Genomic DNA, 20,837 nt, shown 5'->3' with positions numbered 1-20,837 from the left:
CCCGCTTTGCGCTGGAGTACCCCTTGGAGTGGTGCGACTCTGACTTAAAATACCTGGGAATCGAGGTGTCGCTTAGCAGGGGGGACACGATTAGACTGAACTATGGGGTGGCAATCTCACAGTTGACTGACAATGTGACTCGCTGGATGGCCCTGCCGCTGTCGATGGCAGGCAGAGCCTCCCTGATAAAAATGGTCATTCTCCCACGGTTCTTATATCTATTCCAGAATGTACCTTATTACCCGGGGGCCTATTTCTTTAAGAGACTTCGCACTGAATTGCTACGCTTGTTCTGGGGAGGCAAGCAAGCGCGCCTAAGTTGGAATGTCCTCACACAGCCGTATGACAGAGGAGGTTTTGACGTTCCTGACCTGGAGGTGTACTACCTCAGCGCTCAAGCTCAGCATGCTTACCATTGGGTTCATCCTACTCCCTTCATGCCCCAGGTGGCTGCTGAGGACTGGATCGTTCATCCACTGCCGCTCAGGGGCATGCTGATGGGGCTGGTGGGAGATGTTGAGACGCCAGCTACCACTGTCACCTGCACCATAGATTCGTGGCGTAGGGTGACGAAACTACTGGGGGCTTCGATGCTCTACTCACCGGCAATGCCCCTTGCATATCACCCGAAACTGTCACTTCTGACGGAAGGTGGATTCCGCTCCATGTGCACCCGATTACGCCTTCTTACCTGGGGTGATCTGTTTCAGGATGGACGGTTCCGCACCAAGGAGCAGATATTCCAGACCGCCCAACCGACGCCAATGGAGTTGTTTTATTATATACGACTACGACAGGGCATGAGGGATATACTCCCCAGCTTTCCAGAAGAACCGAGCACGATCCTACCTATGCACATTTTGCTGGTGTCAGATGGCAGACATTTGGTGTCGAAATTGTATACCGCCATTCGTGAGCAGCGTCCCCCTGTAGTGGCCAAAGCGCGTGCCGCATGGGACTCCGAGCTCCCGTCTGCACTCACCGATGAACAATGGAAATATTGCTGCTCAGTCACTGCCAAAATCTCCTCCAGCTGTAGACTAAAAATTATACACTACAAATTCGTACAAAGATATTACTATACCCCTGTGCGTAAGCTACGATTTCACCTTTCGGAGGACGATAGATGTGCGAGATGTCGCGCGGAGGGCGCGGATTTCCTTCACTTGGCCTGGGAGTGTGGAGCGATTCAGGCATACTGGGAACAGGTTCACGCTGCGCTCCAAGTTATGATAGCTGGCCCTCTGCCCATGGACCCGGTGGTGATGCTGCTGGGTTACACCAGACATATTCCCAAGGCCGACCGTCGGTATGTTGATGTGGCATTGCTACTCGCGAAGAGAAGAATCGCGTGTAGGTGGGGGAGGGGGAGGGCGCCAAAATTTAAGGAATGGCTGGACGATCTCAAGTACTGCCAGGAACAGCATGGCGTTTATGCAGAACTAATGCCGGCCTGTTGTAAACCCAGCGATTTTTGGTCCCCACTGCAGGTGTACTGGCTGGCTCAGGCGAATCACGGCGACTCCTCTGGGGATGACGAGTCGATGCCGGACCCTTGAGCGTGCACGATTTCCTCACACCACGCCCACCACACTATAGATCACACGATGGGGAGGGCCAGTTCCGTCCTGACTGGGGTGAGATAACACGGCTACTGACGAGGTCCCGCTAGGTAGCCTGTAATGAGCATGATCCACTTATCATGGGGTACACGACTGGCTGCTATCCACTTTTGGAAACCTGGGAAATATTGGGCCGCTGGGAGTGACCCGACGTGCTGGTTCCTACAGCCGCCAGTTTTTTCAGTTAGCCTCGGTGCTACGGTGCGCTGAGCCCTGCACGTTGGGGCGCCCTGTTCAAGATTAACCTCCCGTGATCCACCACCAGAACACCCGACGGAATTGCGATTGCATGCTACATGTGTAACACGATACTTTATGGTGGGACGGGAAAAGTTGACTGGTAGATGCCGCTTCGACCGGGGAGGTGTGGTGACTAGTGGCGATTCCTGCCTGACCTACTAGACTGCCTGTGTATGACAGGTTGGGTCTAAAGTCCCCGCGACCTACGCCCCTGCTCGAATGGGGGGGCAAGATTCAGAGGGTTCTGTTCTTATTAATGTTTTGTTGTATTCCAGGAACCACTGTGAAATGCATGCATTGTACCAGCCCTCGTACAGTTGACCTCTGCCCTCTGTATGTACCATGTCCAGTAATGTATTGTCTTGATGCTGCATTGTCTTACGTGCCTCTAAGTTGTATGCCACTATTGAAAATAAAGGTTTAAAAAAAAAAAAAATTCACCACAGTGTTCTCTGTGGAGGAAGTTATCGCCTCCAATTTCTCCTTACATAATTTTGCGTTGTACCTTTCTTTACATTTCCGCCTCCTGGTGAGCCTTGTCCTGCTTGGACGCTGCTTAGTTGTTGCTGAGGATTGCGGGGGCGCAGTAGATACTATATATTTATATTTATATATATATATATATATATATATATTCATCCAAGATGATCCAAAGACTCAGAGTGCACAACAGCGGGTGCTCTACGCGGGGGGCGGATCCTGCCCCAAATTCAAGTTTAGCACGAATGACGCGGCATTCCAGAGGTAAGTAATTCTTATTTACTATACACACAGGTCTTCAACCAACGCATTTCAGCTCTGCCACAGCCTTTCTCGCCGTCAGTGAGTCCACTTCTGTCACACCTTAAATACCCACTCTAGCCTAAATGTGGCATTGTGGAAGTTGTAGTGTACTAATTTTACAAAACATTTTGTGCCATAATATACAAGGACATTTTGCAGTTTTCGTTCTCACAACTTACGAACGCTTTGAAAGAATTTCTGATCCACTTATTTAGCGTCTTTAGCATACATTATTCAAGGCATTCTGTGGAATTTTAACTTGTGTTGGATATAGTACCCTTTTAATTCACAATTGTCCAGTTCAAACTCTTAATCGTTGGCTAAATATCATTGTTCTGGGACTAGTACCCTGAATTCAACTGTCCTTTACGTCTATATAGCAATGGCATATACATTTTAGTCCTTAACAGTCTCTATTAAGGCTTATCCAGGGTCTGACTTTCTCACTCCAGGTGTACGTACAGGTCCTTGTCATTATTAATCCCCCTCTGGGTCTTTGTTCTTAGTCTGATGATCATTCTAGATTCAGTTTGACGTAGTTGTTTTACTCTGTTTCCTCCTCTTTCTGTCTGAGGTATCATCTTGATTCCATAGTATTGCATTGCTCTCCAGTCTCCCTTTTGACATTCTGTGATATGTTTAGCTGTTGCATATGTCATGTCTTTATTCTTGACAGCATGGATATGTTCCAATATGCGTTTTCAAAGGGGCCTTTAGGCCACTACTCTTCTTGCAGATGTACAGCCATTTCATCATCCATATTGTGTCCATTGGGGAAGCGGGTTCACATGCCTATAATGTGTCGGATTCTGGCTGTCTGAGTCTTAAGACACGATTGCCTCCCCTTATTTTGGGCAAAACCTGTTCAATGGTATAGTAAGACAGATTGGTATAGTCTGAGAAGTGATTGCTAGTGAAGTGCCGGGCAATGGGATATTGTTTGTCTTTGTTCGTGATGGCCCTCATGTGCTCCAGAACACGTTTGTTTGCCATATGTGTCGCACTACCCACATATCTAAAGTTTACATGGGCACTCCAGTACATAGATGACAAAAGTACTGGTACATGTTAAGAATTGTGATATGCTAAACATGGTGTTCGTGCTGGTGTTCCAAAATTCTTTAACCATCCTGCTGTTCCCACAGGCCTTACAGTGGCCGCACGTGAAAAAGCCTTGTAGGTCAATTCCACTGCTCTCAGTGTTTTGTGTTAAGTCACTGTGTACCAATGATCTTTTAGATTACACCCCCTTCCATATCTTATACTTTGTCTTACAGGTAGGTTCTTGCCTATAATCGTGTCGTTTCCCAAAACACGCCAGTGTTGTGTGACTACCTTGCGTATCTGGTCAGAATCACCATTAAATGTCATAATCATGCGTGTTGCGCTCTCATCCCCGTTATCAGTGATGTCCCTTTCTGACACTCCCAGGGTGCTGGCTCTGTTTACTTCTTTCACTCTTTCCATTGTCTTTTTAAGGGCCCATGTCGGATACCCTCTGTCTTTGAATCTTTCAATCATAACAGATTCTTTTTGGTAGTCTGCTGTGGTACTGCAATTCCTCTTTGCAGCTCCCCATACGGTATACTCTATTTGAGATTATCTGGATGGCTGCTCAGAGCATGAAGTAAGATGTTTTTCTGCAGTGCATTTGCAGTAGAGGACTGTGTGTATGCTGTTGCCTTTTACTATCACTTGTGTGTCTAAATACTCCACCTCCTCTCTACTTATAGTACTTGTCAAGGTGAGATTTCTTTTGTTGCGATTAAGTTAATCAATGAACATGAGTGCTTCACTTTCCTCTCCCTGCCAAACCACAAAAATGTCATCTATGTACCTAAGCCATAGTTTCACCTTAGTGAATGCTTCCTGATGTTCTATGTTAGAGCTGTTGTCCTCCTCCCAAGCCCCCATGAACAGATTTGCGAAACTTGGCGCAAAACATGTGCCCATCGTGGTACCATGCCTTTGTTTGTAAATTTCTCCATTAAACATAAAGAAATTATTAGTTTGACCGAATTTGATCATGTTTAAAGTCATATTTGTATGTTCCAAGAACCTGATGTTTCTACGTTTGAGGAATCTTGCACAGGCCTGTATCCCTTGCTCATGGTCTATTACCATATAGAGTGGGTTCACATCCAAGGTTATGAGGATGTAATCCTCTCTCCACTCTAGATCGTCAATTTTGCTAAAAAAAATCCTTTGTGTCCCTCACGTACGAAGGAAGAGTAGCCACAAATTCCCTCAGGAAATAACCTACATATCTTGAGATATTCTCAAGGGCGCTACCCCTCGATGAAATTCTAGGACGTCCCGTGGAATTCTCTCTGTTTTTATGGATTTTTGAAAGCAGGTACATGACTGGTAGAATGGAGTGATCTTTCTTTAAGAAACAGTACTCCTCCCATTCCACCAGTCCTTTGTCTTTCCATTCGTGTACATTTTCCTAGATGTCAGTGATGCTAAATTCTAATCGGGTGGAACTGGTATAGGTAATGTTGTTGTTGAGTTGACGTAATGCCTCACCTATATACATTTCTTTTGGTAAGATGACAATGTTCCCCTCTTTATCTGCAGGTCTCACCAAGATGTTCTCATCTGTGGCTAGATCATTCATGGCTTTTTCTGTGTAGCTGTAAGATTGTCTGAATTTTCTCATCTTCTTGGGCCAATTTCTTTGCCTAAAGTTCAATAGCTCATTGCTCACTAGAGCTTGAAAAGTATCTATATTGTCATGACCCATTCTTGGTACAAAAGTGGATTTTTGTTTAAACGTACTGCAGGCTGCCTTGGCATGTCTTCTCTCCAGTTCATCTAAGATGAGAAGGGCATCCAGGCTCATTTGGGTGTTGTCTGGGTTATTCTGGATTTCATGTAAAATAACCATGGTATCAATGTCCCCAATTGCCAACCCTTCTTCCGGAGCAGATCGTTCTGTGTGGTGATGTTCCCTGCTTTTTGCTGGTTTCAACTTGTGACACTTTTTTAGCTTTTTTAGCTTCAACTTCCTGCAGAACTTGAACACATCAATCTTACTGTCCACATAATGCATGGGAACCGCAGGGCAAAAGGAAAGTCCTGGGCAAAGTGTTCTTTTGTCTTTGTTACTATTTGCCTTTGTTGACAGAGTAACAATAGTTTGATTTACCATTTCATCCTCCATTACTGGTTCTTCCTGGAGCGTGTCTGTCTTTTTCCCACGTACTCCACAGTGTTCTCTTTTTTGTCTTCTTTGTCTGGTCCTTTTCCTCCTCTTCCTCTGGTACCCCTTCCTCTTCCTCGGCACTCTGACAGTGAACTTTCTGAAGTTCTTGTTGTTTCTGACCCCTCTGTGTTGGTATCACTAAGACTTGCTGCCTTCTTCCCTTGTTGTTCCAGGGGACGACCCATCTCGGTGTGGGCTGGTTTCACTGTGTCATTTTTAAATTTTTCTATTTAAAAGAGTTTTATATAGCGCTGACTAGACCCGGAGGTATCAGAGCGCTTTACATGAGAGTCAACAATGTAACAGAAAAAGTTCAACAATTACGCAATAAATCCCCCAAAATAGGCAATACAATTAGGAGAGGAGAGAAAGGGGAGAGAAAAGTAGTGGAGGGGCAGGGGAGGTGAGAGAGGGAGGATAAGGGAAGAGACAATAAGGAGAGACGAAAAAAAGTCTGTCTAAAGACCGACTGGGTAGGTGAAGACCAAGGAGGGAATCCACAGCCGATCTCACCTATAGCTAAACCAGGTAGCTCCATCGGGCATCAGACAAAAAAAGTTCAGTCTAAGGTGTCGAGGGAAGAGGTTTGCAGAAAAACAGGATGGGAGGGAGAAACGGCATAAAGATGAAGGAAAGTCTGCCCAAAGAGCGGCTGGTCAGGTGACGGTCAAGGGGGAAGTAACAAAAACCCATCTCCCCTATAGATATCAGGTAGCTCCACCGGGCTATGGCCAAATAGCTAGGTCTCAATGGAAAACATTTAAATAACATGGCGGGCAAAATAAATGGAGCGTAGAGGGGAGGGAACAGGGAAGGTGAGAAAGGGAGGATAGGGGAAGAGACAACAAGGAGAGACGAAATAAAATATGTCTAAAGGCCGACTGGGTAGGTGATGACCAAGGAGGGAATCCGCGGCTCATCTCCTCTATGGCTAAACCTGGTAGCTCCATCAGGCATCAGACAGAATAGTTCAGTCTCAATACATTGAGAGAGGAGAGAAGTAGAGATATAAATAGAGGGACTCCTCTATAGCTATCTGGTAGCTCTCCCGGGCTCTTGCCAAAAAGCTAGGTCTCGATGAGAAACATTTAAAAAACATGGAGGGCAGAATAATGGAGTGTAGAGGGGAGGGGGAGAACGGGAGGAAAGGGGAAGAGACAACAAGGAGAGACGAAAAGAAGTCTGTCTCAAGGCTGACTGGGTAGGTGACGACCAAGGGGGGAGTCCAAGGCCCATCTCCCCTATAGCTAAACCAGGTAGCTCCATCGGGCATCAGTCAAAATAGTTCAGTCTAAAATAGTTGGAGAGGAGAGACATAACTAGAAGGAGGATACGTGAAGAGATAACAGGAGAGAAGAAAGGAAGTCTGGCTAAAGACCGGCTGGGTAGGTGACGTCCAAGGAGGGAATCCCTGATCTTTCTCCCCTATAGCTAAATCAGGTAGCTCCATCGGATATCAGACAAAATAGCTAGATCTCAAATGACAAGGGAAAATTAACAGGTAAACAGGGTGGGGACTAATTCCAGGACCAGGTGAGGGCATAGGTCAGTAACAGGCAAGGGGACGAAGCCATCTTTAAAGGCCATGATGGGGTCAGGCATCCTTGGACCCTGTTCACAGTTCTGTACTCAGTTCAGATTTCAAGTCCTTAAACATGGACAGTAGATCAGCCTTCGTGATAACCATGGTTGCCCCTTCCGTATCACCTCGCAAAGTTGGGCGCTTGTCTGTAGACACAAAAAGGTCTGACAGTTTGCTGGGCGTCTTACTTGTCCCCTTCTTTGGCAGCATGAGGATGAGGCCTCACGAATCTTCACAACTCCGTCAGGATATTACATGGACTCCAGGTCTAGTCCCCACTGTGTCACATAGGGAGGAGCAATATAAATCCACGCCTCAAGGTCTCCCCACAGTACCCCAGTAGCACCGGCCCTGACCCACCGCAGATAGTAATGGCCAGAGTCGAGATATCTCAAAAATCGCCCTGTCTGGAGGAGAGATCAACTCCTGTAAGAGGTGCTTGAGGTAAGGTGGCGGCCGTGTGTGATGGCTAATGCAGACCGGGGAAGCAAGGAAGGAGAGGCCAGCAGGTGTTTTACGTACCTCCTGTTGCCGAGGGTGTATCCATTAAGCAGGGAAGCAGTTGGAGAGGAGGCCGATGCATGATGGCAAGGAGTGGGGTGGCTCCGTGGTCATGGAGACGAAGAGTTCCCCCGGAGCAGCATTGCATCTGGGGGCAGGGACTGGCGAAGCAAGCATTCCTCTTGGGTGATGGGGAATCATTCCGCAGCATTAACCACCATTTGGGGGCAGCGCGACCACCATCTTAGGGTCAGGCAGGTAGTGTACTGAGCCTCGCCAGGTCCTACGTGTCTATAAGCCCCTCAATGCTCTTCTAGAGGCTTACCGCCTCTGTCTTCAAGCCTCTGATGCTTCCGTTTGGGGCCAGGTGCCGCACCGCTCCTCCTGTGGAACGGACCAGTCCCTGCTACAGCCGAGCCCCGGCCGCCATTTTAGCGCTCGCACGGCTCCCCTCCCGGAGAGATCACTGCATACTTTTTGCTATGTTAGGAGCCTGCCAGACTCATAGTCTCCACAATTCCTATATAGCTTATGCTGCTTCCTCCTCTTAATGTCATCCTCCATCAGTTTGAGTCATTTTATTTAATTTCCTCTAGGAATTTATGGTTTCCTGATCTTCGTGTGTGTTCAATATTTCTTTGATGTGTTCTATTTCTATTTTGATATTCTCTCTGTCTGACCATGCGTATTTCACTAGTATTTCGAGCATATTCCTTGAACTTTTGGCAGAGTTTGTGGACCAATCCTCTAACATCTGAGGGTTTGAGTCTGAGCAGTCCGGCCTCTGAGGGAGGCCTGACTGCTTGTGCCAAGATTCCAAGGGGGTGAGCAGGGGTTATCTTGGGTGTTTAACTCCCTTATCCTGACAAGACGGAAGTGTCCCTGCTTGGACAGGCTGTATACCACTGTCAACTAGAGACCTCCATTTCTAACAAAGTACATACCACAAATACCATCCTTGATAATCGTGAGGTTCGTGTTTCCAGTACTGGAACAGAGGCAATGTCCCCCCCCACTGCTTTTAAGCAGTGCAAAAAAGGAATCATAAAATAGCTTTGAGTTAATATCATTTTATGTTTCTGTGCTTCTTTGCGGGCGGGGCTGCTATGCTCTGGGAGCAGGGCAGGGAAAGAGTGGTTTGCCCACTCCTAAGTGCACATGACTGTTTGGCTGGCCCTCTGGGACCAGCCAAACAGTCATGTGCACTTTCCCTGTTCCCCATGCAAGCTGCATTACAGCCTGCATGGGAAACATCCTTTACGACGCAATTTTGTCTACGCAGTACCTTTACAACGCAGGTTTAACAATGAAAGTCATTACAACGAATTGCACTGGGGGGCGCTACAGGATAGGGAATAGTTTAATTTACTATCCAAAACCTTCCCTACTATCCACGGGGACTGGAGTTGGAATAGTAAATTAAACTATTCCACTATCCAGCGCCCCCCTCCCCTCCAACGCAAGTCGTCGTAACGACTTGCATTGTAAAACATGCGTTGTAAAGGCATGCGTAGTAAAAGCATGCGTTATGATGACATACACCCAGCCTGCATGGATAACATGCCCAAGCCTCCATTCCCTGGCTGAGTGTTGAACCACGACGCCCAAACCAACCACAACACTGCAATGGTCAGGAGAGCGTATGTGCTTATCAATGACAACACTGCATCGCAGCGTTGTGATTGGTCAGGAGAGCCTGGCTTTGCCTCCTGTTCCAGGGTCTAACGGAGGAGAGCAGGAGCAGAGACACACGACCAGATGACAAGGTAAGTGTATTTTTTTATTTTACAGTGCATCCCCCACCCCTTCTCGGTGTGCCGCCCGCCACATGCAAGCCGTGCCGGCCTCCACTGAGCATAGGTTAATATCACCCTGTTAAGTTTAGTATTTTTGCGGTAGGAATGTCTCTATAATCCTTGCAGCAGTTTGAACTTGAACATACGAATAGTTATCTAGTTCTCCACTACAGAGTTTATCAAGAGTTATTGAACACCAAGAGACATTCTGAGATTAGGGAGATTGAGAGTTATTTCAGGCCTCAGATGGGTCAGAATCACTGAAGTAACATTACAGAAAAATGTCAAGGTTGCTTGCACTACTGCACGCTTACTGCTGGGATAGAGCCGTTCTTATTGTGATGTTCGTGAAGTCCTCGTATCCGCGGGAGCTACTAAGCTGCCACAGAATTACAAGAGAAGTCCAGGAGGAAATCATTCTCAGCCACTGTCTCCAAAATAACAATTGTGTGGCTCCGTGTGGGGCTCCACTTATACAGGAACCCCACCCAAGATGGCCCTGCTCAAGGCTTATGGGACTTGAAGTCTCAAAGGAAAAATAAAGTCCCTGAAACATATGAGAAGGGTATAAAGCCCATGTGTATATTTGCACAACATCAAAGTGCAACATCTAGCATAAAAGCATAACAGTGTGGAACAACAGCAAAGTTCAACATCTAGCACAACAACTACTTCAAAAACACTTTAGCAAACTCTTACCACAAGTGCGCAGGGTGTGCAACTTGCGACCGCGCTGGTGCCTGCCCCAGCCAACAGGGTATGTGTACTGGCCACGTGGCCCTAAAGACGTTCCAGATGATCATGAAAGCTCCCCAGGACACTGCAGCTGTATCGGGCAAATGGGGATGTGGTTCCTAGGGCCAATCATCAGCTCTAGGAGGGAAGGGGCGCCACGCATACCACCTCCCCTTATGTAAATCATCAGCCTTGAGGAATGAGGTCCACAGCCTCTTCAAGGCTCGTGGATGAGGTCCTCATATCCCCTACCCTCATGTTTGTCTTTGTTTTAAATCCTTTTGCAACAGTGGTAAAGAGAGATTATGGTGTGTAATGGTGTATATATATTATCTAGTACCTATCCCCAAGTGCTGCATTCTTATCCCACCCAAAGATCTAAAACAAGCCACCCAGTCATTGGTGCTGTCTAGACTGGACTATGGGATCGCAGTCCTTTCTGGAATAGCGAAAACACATCTTGCCCCTCTGAAAACAACGCTCAACACGGCTGCCAGAATGGTCACGGGAATAAAGAAATTTGATCACATCTCTCCTGCACTCAAAGATCTCAAGTGGCTACCAATAGAATCGGTGGCGAACTTCAGAATAGCCTGCCTCACCCACAAAGCCCTTCACACAGGCAAACCTGAATATCAGGCGGCTAAACTCAAAAAAGCTGGCCAGAACAGAACTCTCAGAAACTCTAACACCCTACTTTTCATCCCGCTAAAATCACGAAAACAAAAAACTGCGGCCAGGTCCTTTGCTGGTAACGCACCCCAAATCTGGAACTCTATTCCCCCTCACATCAGAACTATTCCTTCTTTCGCTAAATTCAAAAATCAGCTCAAAACCCTCTTCCTCGATCGAGCCCTAGTTAACAGATAGAAACAGCTGGAGCCCTGAGACTGACTCCTCACCCCTCCTGGATGTGGTGTTTTCTAGCCTCCGCATCGGAACTCTGTATCATTGTCATTTCATTTGCCTTGCGTTACTGTATTATGTTCTGCTCTTATTTCATGTGCTCTGTAACTGATGTGAAGTGCTCCGATACCCCCCGGTCTGGCTAGCGCTATATAAAACTTCTTAAATAAATAAATCTTAAATAAACAGTACCATTTCTATGGGGGAGGGACTCACAGTCAATATCCTATGTTTTCTTGGGGCATGGTTTCTGTTGATGGTCCTACGGGCTGTCAGAAAGACAGCCTTTACTTTGACTCTTTCCCATCACTGCATTGAGATATGTGTTGAACTACTGTGCTTCTGGTGAAGCCCTTGATCTGTAATATATGCTTTCCAAGCTGTCAGCATCTGCCTGTTAACTCTTGGAGCATCTCTCTAATTTTCACCAGTGACAATATTGCATTGAGCATAGGGTGTGCCCTCTGCTAACCTAGACCATGAGTGTTCTTCAGTAGACTAATTCTCGTGCCAATACATGGGCCTGTTCCCCAATATACCATTGACTATGCCCTTAGTATGTTATTAGTAGCTCTTGTTGCTGATATGTTGTGTATCTTTGTGTGAAAACAGTAGATTTGCAAGTCACAAAGTGACCCAAGGCTACTCTCTCCCTCAAACTTCTCACAGGGAAATGATCTGCATAGTGTATTTTGGGTTTGTGGAGCAAGTATTACCTCTTCCACATGCTGCGTAGTGGGAAACCATTGATTGTAAATAGTCAGCCAGTGGCCTTTGTATATTGGTCCACATTATTTTGGTCACCCTTTTGAAACTGACCTGTTTCATTTATTTATCAGGGACATCCTTTTAATTTTAATTAATGCTCTGAAGAGTAGGGGGTTTCTTTCTTATCAGCGGGAGAATCTAATCAGTCTTACTCATGTGTCTTCCTAGTGGTAAAGTGTGTTTTTTGCATTTTTGTCCAAAGTGGCATTTAGTAGTCATCTGGCCCCATGTTGTGCACCCCCAGCCTGTGACAAAATCTTCACATCCACCCTATTTCCCATGGCCTCTATACTGTTATAAGGTTCCTGTTAATCTAGTATGACTGTATTTAGAACAACGCAACTTCATAATACAGATACTTGGTCTTCTCATAAAATCTGTAAGTGTTGGTCTGTTGGCTAGCTCACAAGACCGTATCCAAACTCCTAAACTTCCGGATGATGGATGTTGTCAGTAACCTAGAATATGACTCTTAGTTTCCCAAGGAAATCATGGAAACAGATCTAACACTTTTGTTTGTCACTCACGTATCCCCAAAGAGTCACAAATAATAGATACATTATTATATTTTCAAACATTTATTGAAGAGCTCTAATCTGCAAAGAAAACATGAACAGCGATTGTGAGAAAGATGAGATATATTATTGCAATAAGCACTATTGGAATAGTGAAAAATATAGACAATTCAATCATGGTAATTGTTCATAACGTTGCTAATATCACTAATGTTACTACTACTATTGCTAGCCTATATGCTAAAGAGAGCATACTGGTACCCATCTACACGGCCTGTTGGAAGGACCTATTGTATGACAGCAGATACTCCTCCGAGGTTACAGCTATCTTCATTCTCAAGATGAAGGTCTGGGACAGTGGGTCTGCGTCTTTCAGCCTCGTACTGACATGACTTTGGCAGAAGGGAATCTCTCACCGAGTTTTTCACTTATCTGGTATATATAATATAACCGCAAGCTAATCAGCCTGTGTCAAAGGTACTGATCGGTGTTTTTATTACACTGAAGCAGAAGAGTTGTCTCTTGGCGAGCACAGAAAATAAAACAATGCCTCATGTTCTGAATTTGTGTGCCCTGGAAATAACTTTGCATACTACCGGGCATCAATGCTTATCTGAAAGAAATGTTTGTAAGGCCATTCTTGTGATAAAAAACATGTACCAAGCACCGTTAGAAAATGGGGCAAACTTTACACGAGAACTAAAATGGAAGCTAAATGCAAGCCAATGAAGGTATGCCCACCAGCAGTGGAGTCGAGAAAGCAAACAGCTGTCACATGAACACCTCATTTACATTGTCCTGAAAGCATGAATAATTGATTGTAACAGAGACCAGACAGGTTAGTTAAGGAGTTTTCCTAGACCTAGTTGCTAATACACAAATTATACTTGATAGTTTTACAATTTATGTTTCATTTTTAATACACTATCTTAGTAAAATTGTGGCAAAGTTCATGATCACATTGGCAATCAGAACAGAAGTAGAGAAAATGAAGAACCAAATCATGGCATATATTTGTGGCTATATTTCCTAAGTAATCTAGCCCTAATGGTTGGTAGCTAAGTTCTGCCACTATGAAAAGTGAGGTATAGCGTAATATAGAGCTTGACATACCTGAGCCAAGGCAGAGGTGGCCTCTGACCTGCACAGCTCACAATTTGAACAGGACTGTATATGCAGAAATATGCTGGACATCCTTGGAGGTGGTGCTCACTGATTGCTTTTGATTCTCGCTCTCCCCTAATGTACGAGGGATCACACCTTATGTATCTATTTTGATTGGATGTGTTACACTGTGCACTTAGTCCTAGCAACCTGTGTCAAGAAGAGTGGCATAACAATTTATAATACGTTTTCTGACATGTTAGGCTCCGTCGCCAAATCCTTGTTGGAGATATCAAATCCAGATAGGGGCAGAAGTTTGCCCTAATACCACCATACATATGAGATATGGCCTTGCTTCCAAAAGTAACTGTAAATAATTATGTGAGCACAGCAATACAATATCTTATGGACCTTATGCAAGGCAAGAGATCACGTTATAGATATTATACTGCATCACAGGAGATAGATGTCATATAAGCCTCATACATTGAAAATAATGTAACTCTTACAACAGTCCCACTATTCGTAAAGTGACAGTTTTCATTTGGAAAACCTTTTTCCATTTTTACCAAGGCAATATACCTTCCAGGAGTTTAAGGCGGAGGAAAAGCAAAGACTATGATTACAGAATAACCAAGATGATAATTGTCTATTATTCTGATGCCTAAATTCAATTCCATATGTGCTGAGCCATTTTAAAAGTAGTGATAATAATTACAATAATATGCAATAACACTATTGAATCAGTGTCTAACTATATCAGAGTGTATTGAATTATAGAGATATAATCAATGCACTTTGCCAGAATAGGATATGGATCTGGTTATATCAGACTGCGCCTGTGGTGAGCTTATGTAGGAAAATCAGATGTAAGAATATGTACTTAATCAGGATGTAACTATAATACATGGGATTTTGCATTCGCTGTATAAACACCAGTCCCTAATTCATTTATAGTTGGCGGCTTGAGAAGCACATATTTGTGGATTATAAAGAAAATGCATCAGAACTCAACTAAAACAGGTTATTACAGTCAACTTCTGACATCATAATACGTGCTGCCAGAGCCAGCAGCCTGGGTGAAAGGCAGCGCAAGTTATGCAGCAAAATTAAAGCAGCTGTTTAAAGCAACAGAAACAAAATGTAGCTTTTCTTTCTTCTCTTCGATTTTTCTGGCTTACAGTGAATAGCACGAAGAACATGATCGGTAGATAATCATATAAAAGTTTGAATCTTTCTCCATGTTTCTACACCTTCCGGGCTTTTTTGAAAGAAAAAAAAGACTTGTTTTGAACTGTTACTAATATCTTTTTGCAACACATATCTAACAGGTTTTTGATGCGTTAAATTTTGTACCTGAGGCTTTATTTTTATTCTTCATATTTGCAAACAATCTCGGTCTTTCATATGATAGAGCTACTCAACAAGGTTTCAAGGGTTTTGTGGGAAAGGTGATGGTGTGACCCTGTATTATACAGGATAAAATACCCCTCCTGTACATGATGAGGATATTGCATATCTCCATCAGCCTTGTTCCTCTATATGTTTATGGAACTCCATTGTGATTTCCAATATCCTTATAATGTATATCAGGGGGTACTTTATCCCTTATATATTGAAGGGTGTATAATGTTGTGGTTATATCAGAGTACAATGATTATGTCGGAATATGATTAGAGTGTGATTTATATTAAAGGACTGAATAACAATGTGATTAACGTAAAGGTAGTTGAGGTATAATTTTGCGCTGTATATTACAATCGCAGGAGAGTGAGAGAAGACTTCACCGATTCACCTCTTCTTCCCTTTAGGTGCTGCTATGGACAACATTCCCCTGGAAGCGGGTGATGATGCCGGCAAAGTAAAATGGGTGGCAATAAGTGAAGAGTGTCAGTTATATGCCAGCCACTGTCATTTCATCCAGCTAGTGGCAGCCAAACTAGATGCTCACTGGGGTTGATGAACTACAGTTGGCTGTCTGGGGTGGAGGCCAGCTGTTTGTGCCCCTTCAGCATGCAGAGAAAAGAGAAGCCTGAATACTGGTAACCTAAGCAGGACAAGTTTGGGAGTCCTGTCTCCAAAGAAGTTTTACCTGCCGTGCTTTCAGATGTTTATTTGGATTATTTTTATGCACCTTCTGGGACTTGCAAATACACGTCTTTTTTCAATTCTTGTTTTGTAATGCATAAACAAGACATAATCTCAGGTGGGGTTGGGTGTGTGTTTTGGGGAGCCGGAAACTTTGTGTGGGAACATGTCTTTGTCTGCATACTTGTGGTGCTGTAGCCAGCGCTGTGTAAAAAACATGGCAGGGCCAAGCAGCTACCTGCAGAGCCTTGAATTGGCGTTGCACATTGGCTCTGAATGACCTGAAGGAGTGCTGAAGAAGTGGCAGGCCATGATGTTTTTTTCAGCTGCTGTGGCAACATCCTTCCACTGGACCTCTTCTTAATGCACGTGACCAGGGTCATTGCCCTGGCAGATCAACTTTCTTCTTTCCACTTAAAGTTAAATTTATGTGTCTAATCCAATTGCAAGTCTTGTTCATATCTTTATGTAATAGTGTCTTGCTTGTTCGTGTACCCCAGAGGATCCAGTGTTTCTAATACAATACAATCATAGTGTTCCCCATATTAACATACCCTAACAGTTCACTTTTACTGTTGTGCTCTTTTCGGTCTGATGTTAGTCTAGATTTTTCATTTTAAAATCATTAAAACATGCATACATATACATTCTGTTGATTCGCTTCATCCATTGGTCTGTTGTAGTGCTATTCACATTTTGCTTCTACCCACCACATCATACAGCAATAGGCAATTGGTCAGTCCATCTTGGCAATTGGCTCCCTATTCTATTGGAATTGGTCCAGCGCATGGCTGCCCACAGTTGTCCTAGCGCTAGCATCCATTAACTCTAGCTGATATCAAACGTTCACCAGAGCATCCTGATTGGCAGAGAGGATAATTTCAAAGAACCAGGTTTTCTGGTACTATCTTGGAGGTAAGTTTATTGTCCATCAGGTTTAGGCTACTTGGCAGGGAGTTCAACAAGATAAGAGAAAGAACTCCTTCTGCATCTCATCCTGCAAATTTGAGGAACCCTCATGAGTCAGGCATTAGTCAATCCTTAGCCAAATCCCTGTATGGTCTAAGTTGTGTGTCTATTTATGTATGGCTTTTGTGAAACCTGATAGAAAAATTCTAGGATGGCCATACATGCATGCACCGGCAAGTAAGCACGCCCATTTTATACATGCATGCACCGGCAAGTATGCACGCCCATTTTTAGGTCGAGCTGGAGTTAGCATCCGAAGGATGCGTCCAGTCTCGACAACTTTAGCCGCCCGTCTCATGGGAATGAGGGACAAGAGGGAGTTACGAGCGTTTCTGCCGGATTTGGGTGCGCAAACTTTCCGTCCCGCGCCGTGCACATCCCTCCGATTTCTTCAAGTTGGCACACATGCGCGCGCATATACACACACGGACAGACAGACACTCACTCAAACACACCCCTTCCCCCCCCCCCACGCCCCCCCAGTCATCGGCCTCTTTTAAACACACACACACACGCATACACACAGACTCCAAGACACATACACACACGCACGCTCACACACATACACAGCCCCCCGCACGCGCACACACACATGCCCCCCGCCCTCGCAGCTCAGCAACAAGGCGAAGCCCCACTCACCGGCTTCCTTGGTGCGGCGGCTCTCCTCTCATCGGCAGCTGCAGGGCTCCTCTATGCCGGTTACCACGGGCTCTCCCTCACTCCTGGGAGCCTCGTGGAAGGCGCCGGCAGCAGGACTCTTCCTCCCTCCTTCTCAGGGCGAGTGCACCGGGGCGCAGGGTAGGCTCCTGCCTGCTCCGATGCTCAAAACAGCCGAGGCTCTTCCGTGGGAGGCGGGGTAGGCTCCCGCCCTCCTACTTCCGGTTTCCGGCTGTCCCGCCTGGCCTGCCTGACTTCCTGGTCGCAGGCCGGCAGCGATGTTCGGTTTGTACCGGGCTGCGGCGGTGATGCGGGGGGACACACGAGGGGTAGGCTCCCTCCAGAATTTAATTATAAAGCGAGGTGACACTCGCTACAAGTGGAAATACGCCGCAATTTGGGGCAAATGCCGGGTGGGCACCGGCTTGGAGCACCACGTGCTTCAACATAGATGCCAAGGTTTCAGATTGCAATGTGTGACATGCTCATAATTTCAGTGCAATTATGAGTGACATTTTAATGACCATGAGTGACACTTTCTCATGAACTAACTCAAGCAATGAAAACCAGGGAAGCATATCAATATCATACATTACATCCATTTGAGCATCTGGGCTGGAGTTCTAGTTTTTTTCAAGTATCCTACATAGTTTAGGTTTGCTGAGCTATGTTCAAATGCTAGTCTTTACATTACCCTGTTTGATACATGTATATTTTTTTGGTGTGCCATTAAGCTTGCCTTGATGGCATGTAGGCCAAGTCCATTGGTATTTTATACATATGCCATGCCGAATTTGCAAACAAATAAAAAACAGAAGGAGCTCATACTTTTTCTAAAGATGCTGTCACTCATGCTGCCGAATGTAGGGGTTCATGAATACCAAGGCTTATACATTTTGATTCCACGTCATGCTTCTTTCTTCAATCCACCTGCACTTCCTATGTTCTTATCTCACTCTTGTAGGTTATTTTTCATTCCTGCTATCTGTCACTGTTCCATTATCTTCCTCTGCTTTCTTCTTGCTCCCTTTCTGTAATTCTCTCTAGTAGTAGCTCTGGACCAAAATATGGTGGAAGAAAAATAACTCTTAGACCCCAAAAACATAATTCCCTCCACTACCAAGCACCTGCATAAATGATGCACTGTGTACGGGGCAAAGGTGAGTCACAATAGGAGGAAGGCCTCCTCCACCTACCCAACTCTCTCACACACCCACATTCCCCCATTTCCTTCTGCACTGAAGCCCCCACCCTCATTTCCAATAACTCAAACACTTTCCGCCCTGATGCTCTCTTTTGCTCACCTTACAATTCTCCTACCCGATGTTACCCCTCCTTCAGGCAAGGAAACCCTTTGCAATACTCCTCAGGGCCCGACAAAGCACTCCCCGTCACCCACCGTGCAGTCTCTCTCTCTCGTACACTACTCACACCTGAGCCCAGTAAAGAGACGTGCCCCGTGTATAAACTAGAAATCTCTACTTTCTGTAGAGTGCTGCCAGTGTTTTTTTTCTCCCCCTCGCTGTGGTCTCTGTTATTGCAGTGAGATAGAGAGCTGCTGCCTTAGTCCAAGTGAAGGTGGCTGTTGGCTGGCCAAGGCTGAACGGCGGCAGACACCAGCATGCACCCCCGGGGCCTCCAGCCATGCCCAGGGCAAGCACCTTCGGGGCCTCGAGCCATGCCCAGGTCAAGCACCCCGGGGCCTCAAGCCATGCCCAGGGCAAGCACCCCCGGGACCTCAAGCCATGCCCAGTGCAGACCTTAATGAGCGGCACTGGCTGCAGCTGATCACGCGCTGCCTCCAGGACCCAGGAGTCTCCTTGTGCAAGGCACTAACGTGAAACCAAAGTGCTGCGCAGCGACGTGATGTCAGCACAATCATCTTTCCTCTGCAACCAAATCCTCAAAAAACCTCGGGGGGCTATATCCCTCATACATAACCTAAAACATCCTGACTTACTTGAACCCAAGTGTGCTACATGCAGCCGCTGCCGGCCCGGGCTCGTGAGCAGAGCTGTGATCATGAAAGCTGCAGCTGAGCCCTGAAAACGGCGCGGCCGCCACTCCCGTTTTGACCTGGTACAAACCATACATCAGTTTGCAATGCTTCAGTTGTGTGCAGCAGGCGGAGGGCAGATAGCTCAGTTTGTCCACTTTATGCTGCCAGCAGCTCACCAGGCTCATGATGATTCACCTAATGGAGCGCAGCTTCTACTACTGTGGTAGCACTTCACAGTTAGACACCTGCTGAGACACTACGATTATGCGTGACAATGCATTTCAGTGCAGTAATGCGGATTATCACACTTAAATACGCTAGTGTCACGCCTGATGCGTGACACTTGGCAGGCCTGCTTCAACGGCAAACACAACGCTCTCAAGCGCTAAGGAGGCAAATGACGCGGCCAATGCCGGGTGGGCACTGGTCTCCTGCAACAAAGCGCTCCCAGGCGCTTCAGGGAAATGAAGCGCTCCCAAGCGCTAGGCAGGTGAATACAGCGCTCCCAAGCGCTATAACACTTGTCGCTTCAGAGCCCCCACATCCTAAAAATCTCACCACACACTGGAAGGGGGCAGGCTCTGGGGTCATCGGTCTAAAGCACTTTTCTAGTAAAAAGATTATTCCACACAAACTGTCATCCAGAGACCCAGTACCCCTGATACTCTCCTGCAGCACTCTCACCACCGTGAGACTCGTGTGAAACCAATGACGTGTCAGAGGGAGCATGACACCAAAGGATGAAAGGCAGAGGCTTCCCAGCAGAGATGTGAACCTATAATCTGCAGAGAAACACACACACACACACACACACACATACATACATACATACATACACACACACACACACACACATACGTACGTACAAACACACACAAACAAACCCAAACACATAAACACACGCACACACATACATATATGCACACGCACGCATGCACACAATGTCACTGAAAAAAAGGACAAATTAACACTAGGTATCAATTACATTAAACAATGTTCCATGTGTAGCGCTTAACACAAAAACGAATGAATAGCCCCTGACAACTATCCAACACTGCCAGCTCTTTCCTGTATACCCGAGCATATTGTATAATGCTATTAAAACAGAGACTTTTTAGGTCGATCCTGAGCAGCGCATGTGCTGCTCTTCGAAGCACGCTGTATTCAGGTATGGACTTGCTAAGATAAGCTTGCAGTTTTGTCCTATCGCTGAAGGTTGGTAGGTTGGGGAAGAAGTGTCTGGGGCGTCCTTTAAACAAGCATTTGCAATGCAATAGGTCTCACTTTTGCGAAAGTTTAAGCTATTAGCATTGTAAATGACAATGCCTTTTATTTATGTTTTAAAAGCAAAAACATAAATAAAA

At 45.7% G+C, this 20,837-nt stretch overlaps 1 protein-coding gene across 3 annotated transcripts in view; it reads left to right on the top strand.

Annotated features, from left to right (window-relative positions):
* The window catches only part of NUDT9 (nudix hydrolase 9), a 210,040-nt gene extending 193,547 nt beyond the window's left edge, over positions 1 to 16,493 (top strand). For all 3 annotated transcript variants that reach the window (XM_086932131.1, XM_086932129.1, XM_086932130.1), the window contains one exon: positions 15,572 to 16,493. In XM_086932131.1, the coding sequence (XP_086788257.1) occupies positions 15,572 to 15,720 (149 nt within the window). In that variant the 3' untranslated portion in view covers positions 15,721 to 16,493. The remainder of the gene's footprint in view (positions 1 to 15,571) is intronic.
* Positions 16,494 to 20,837: the final 4,344 nt, after the last annotated feature.

This window comes from Lissotriton vulgaris, chromosome 7 (assembly GCF_964263255.1).
Source record: "Lissotriton vulgaris chromosome 7, aLisVul1.2, whole genome shotgun sequence".
NCBI classification, from domain to species: domain Eukaryota; kingdom Metazoa; phylum Chordata; class Amphibia; order Caudata; family Salamandridae; genus Lissotriton; species Lissotriton vulgaris.
Note: the sequence above shows the minus strand (reverse complement) of the source record. Positions and strands in the feature narration are given on the sequence as shown.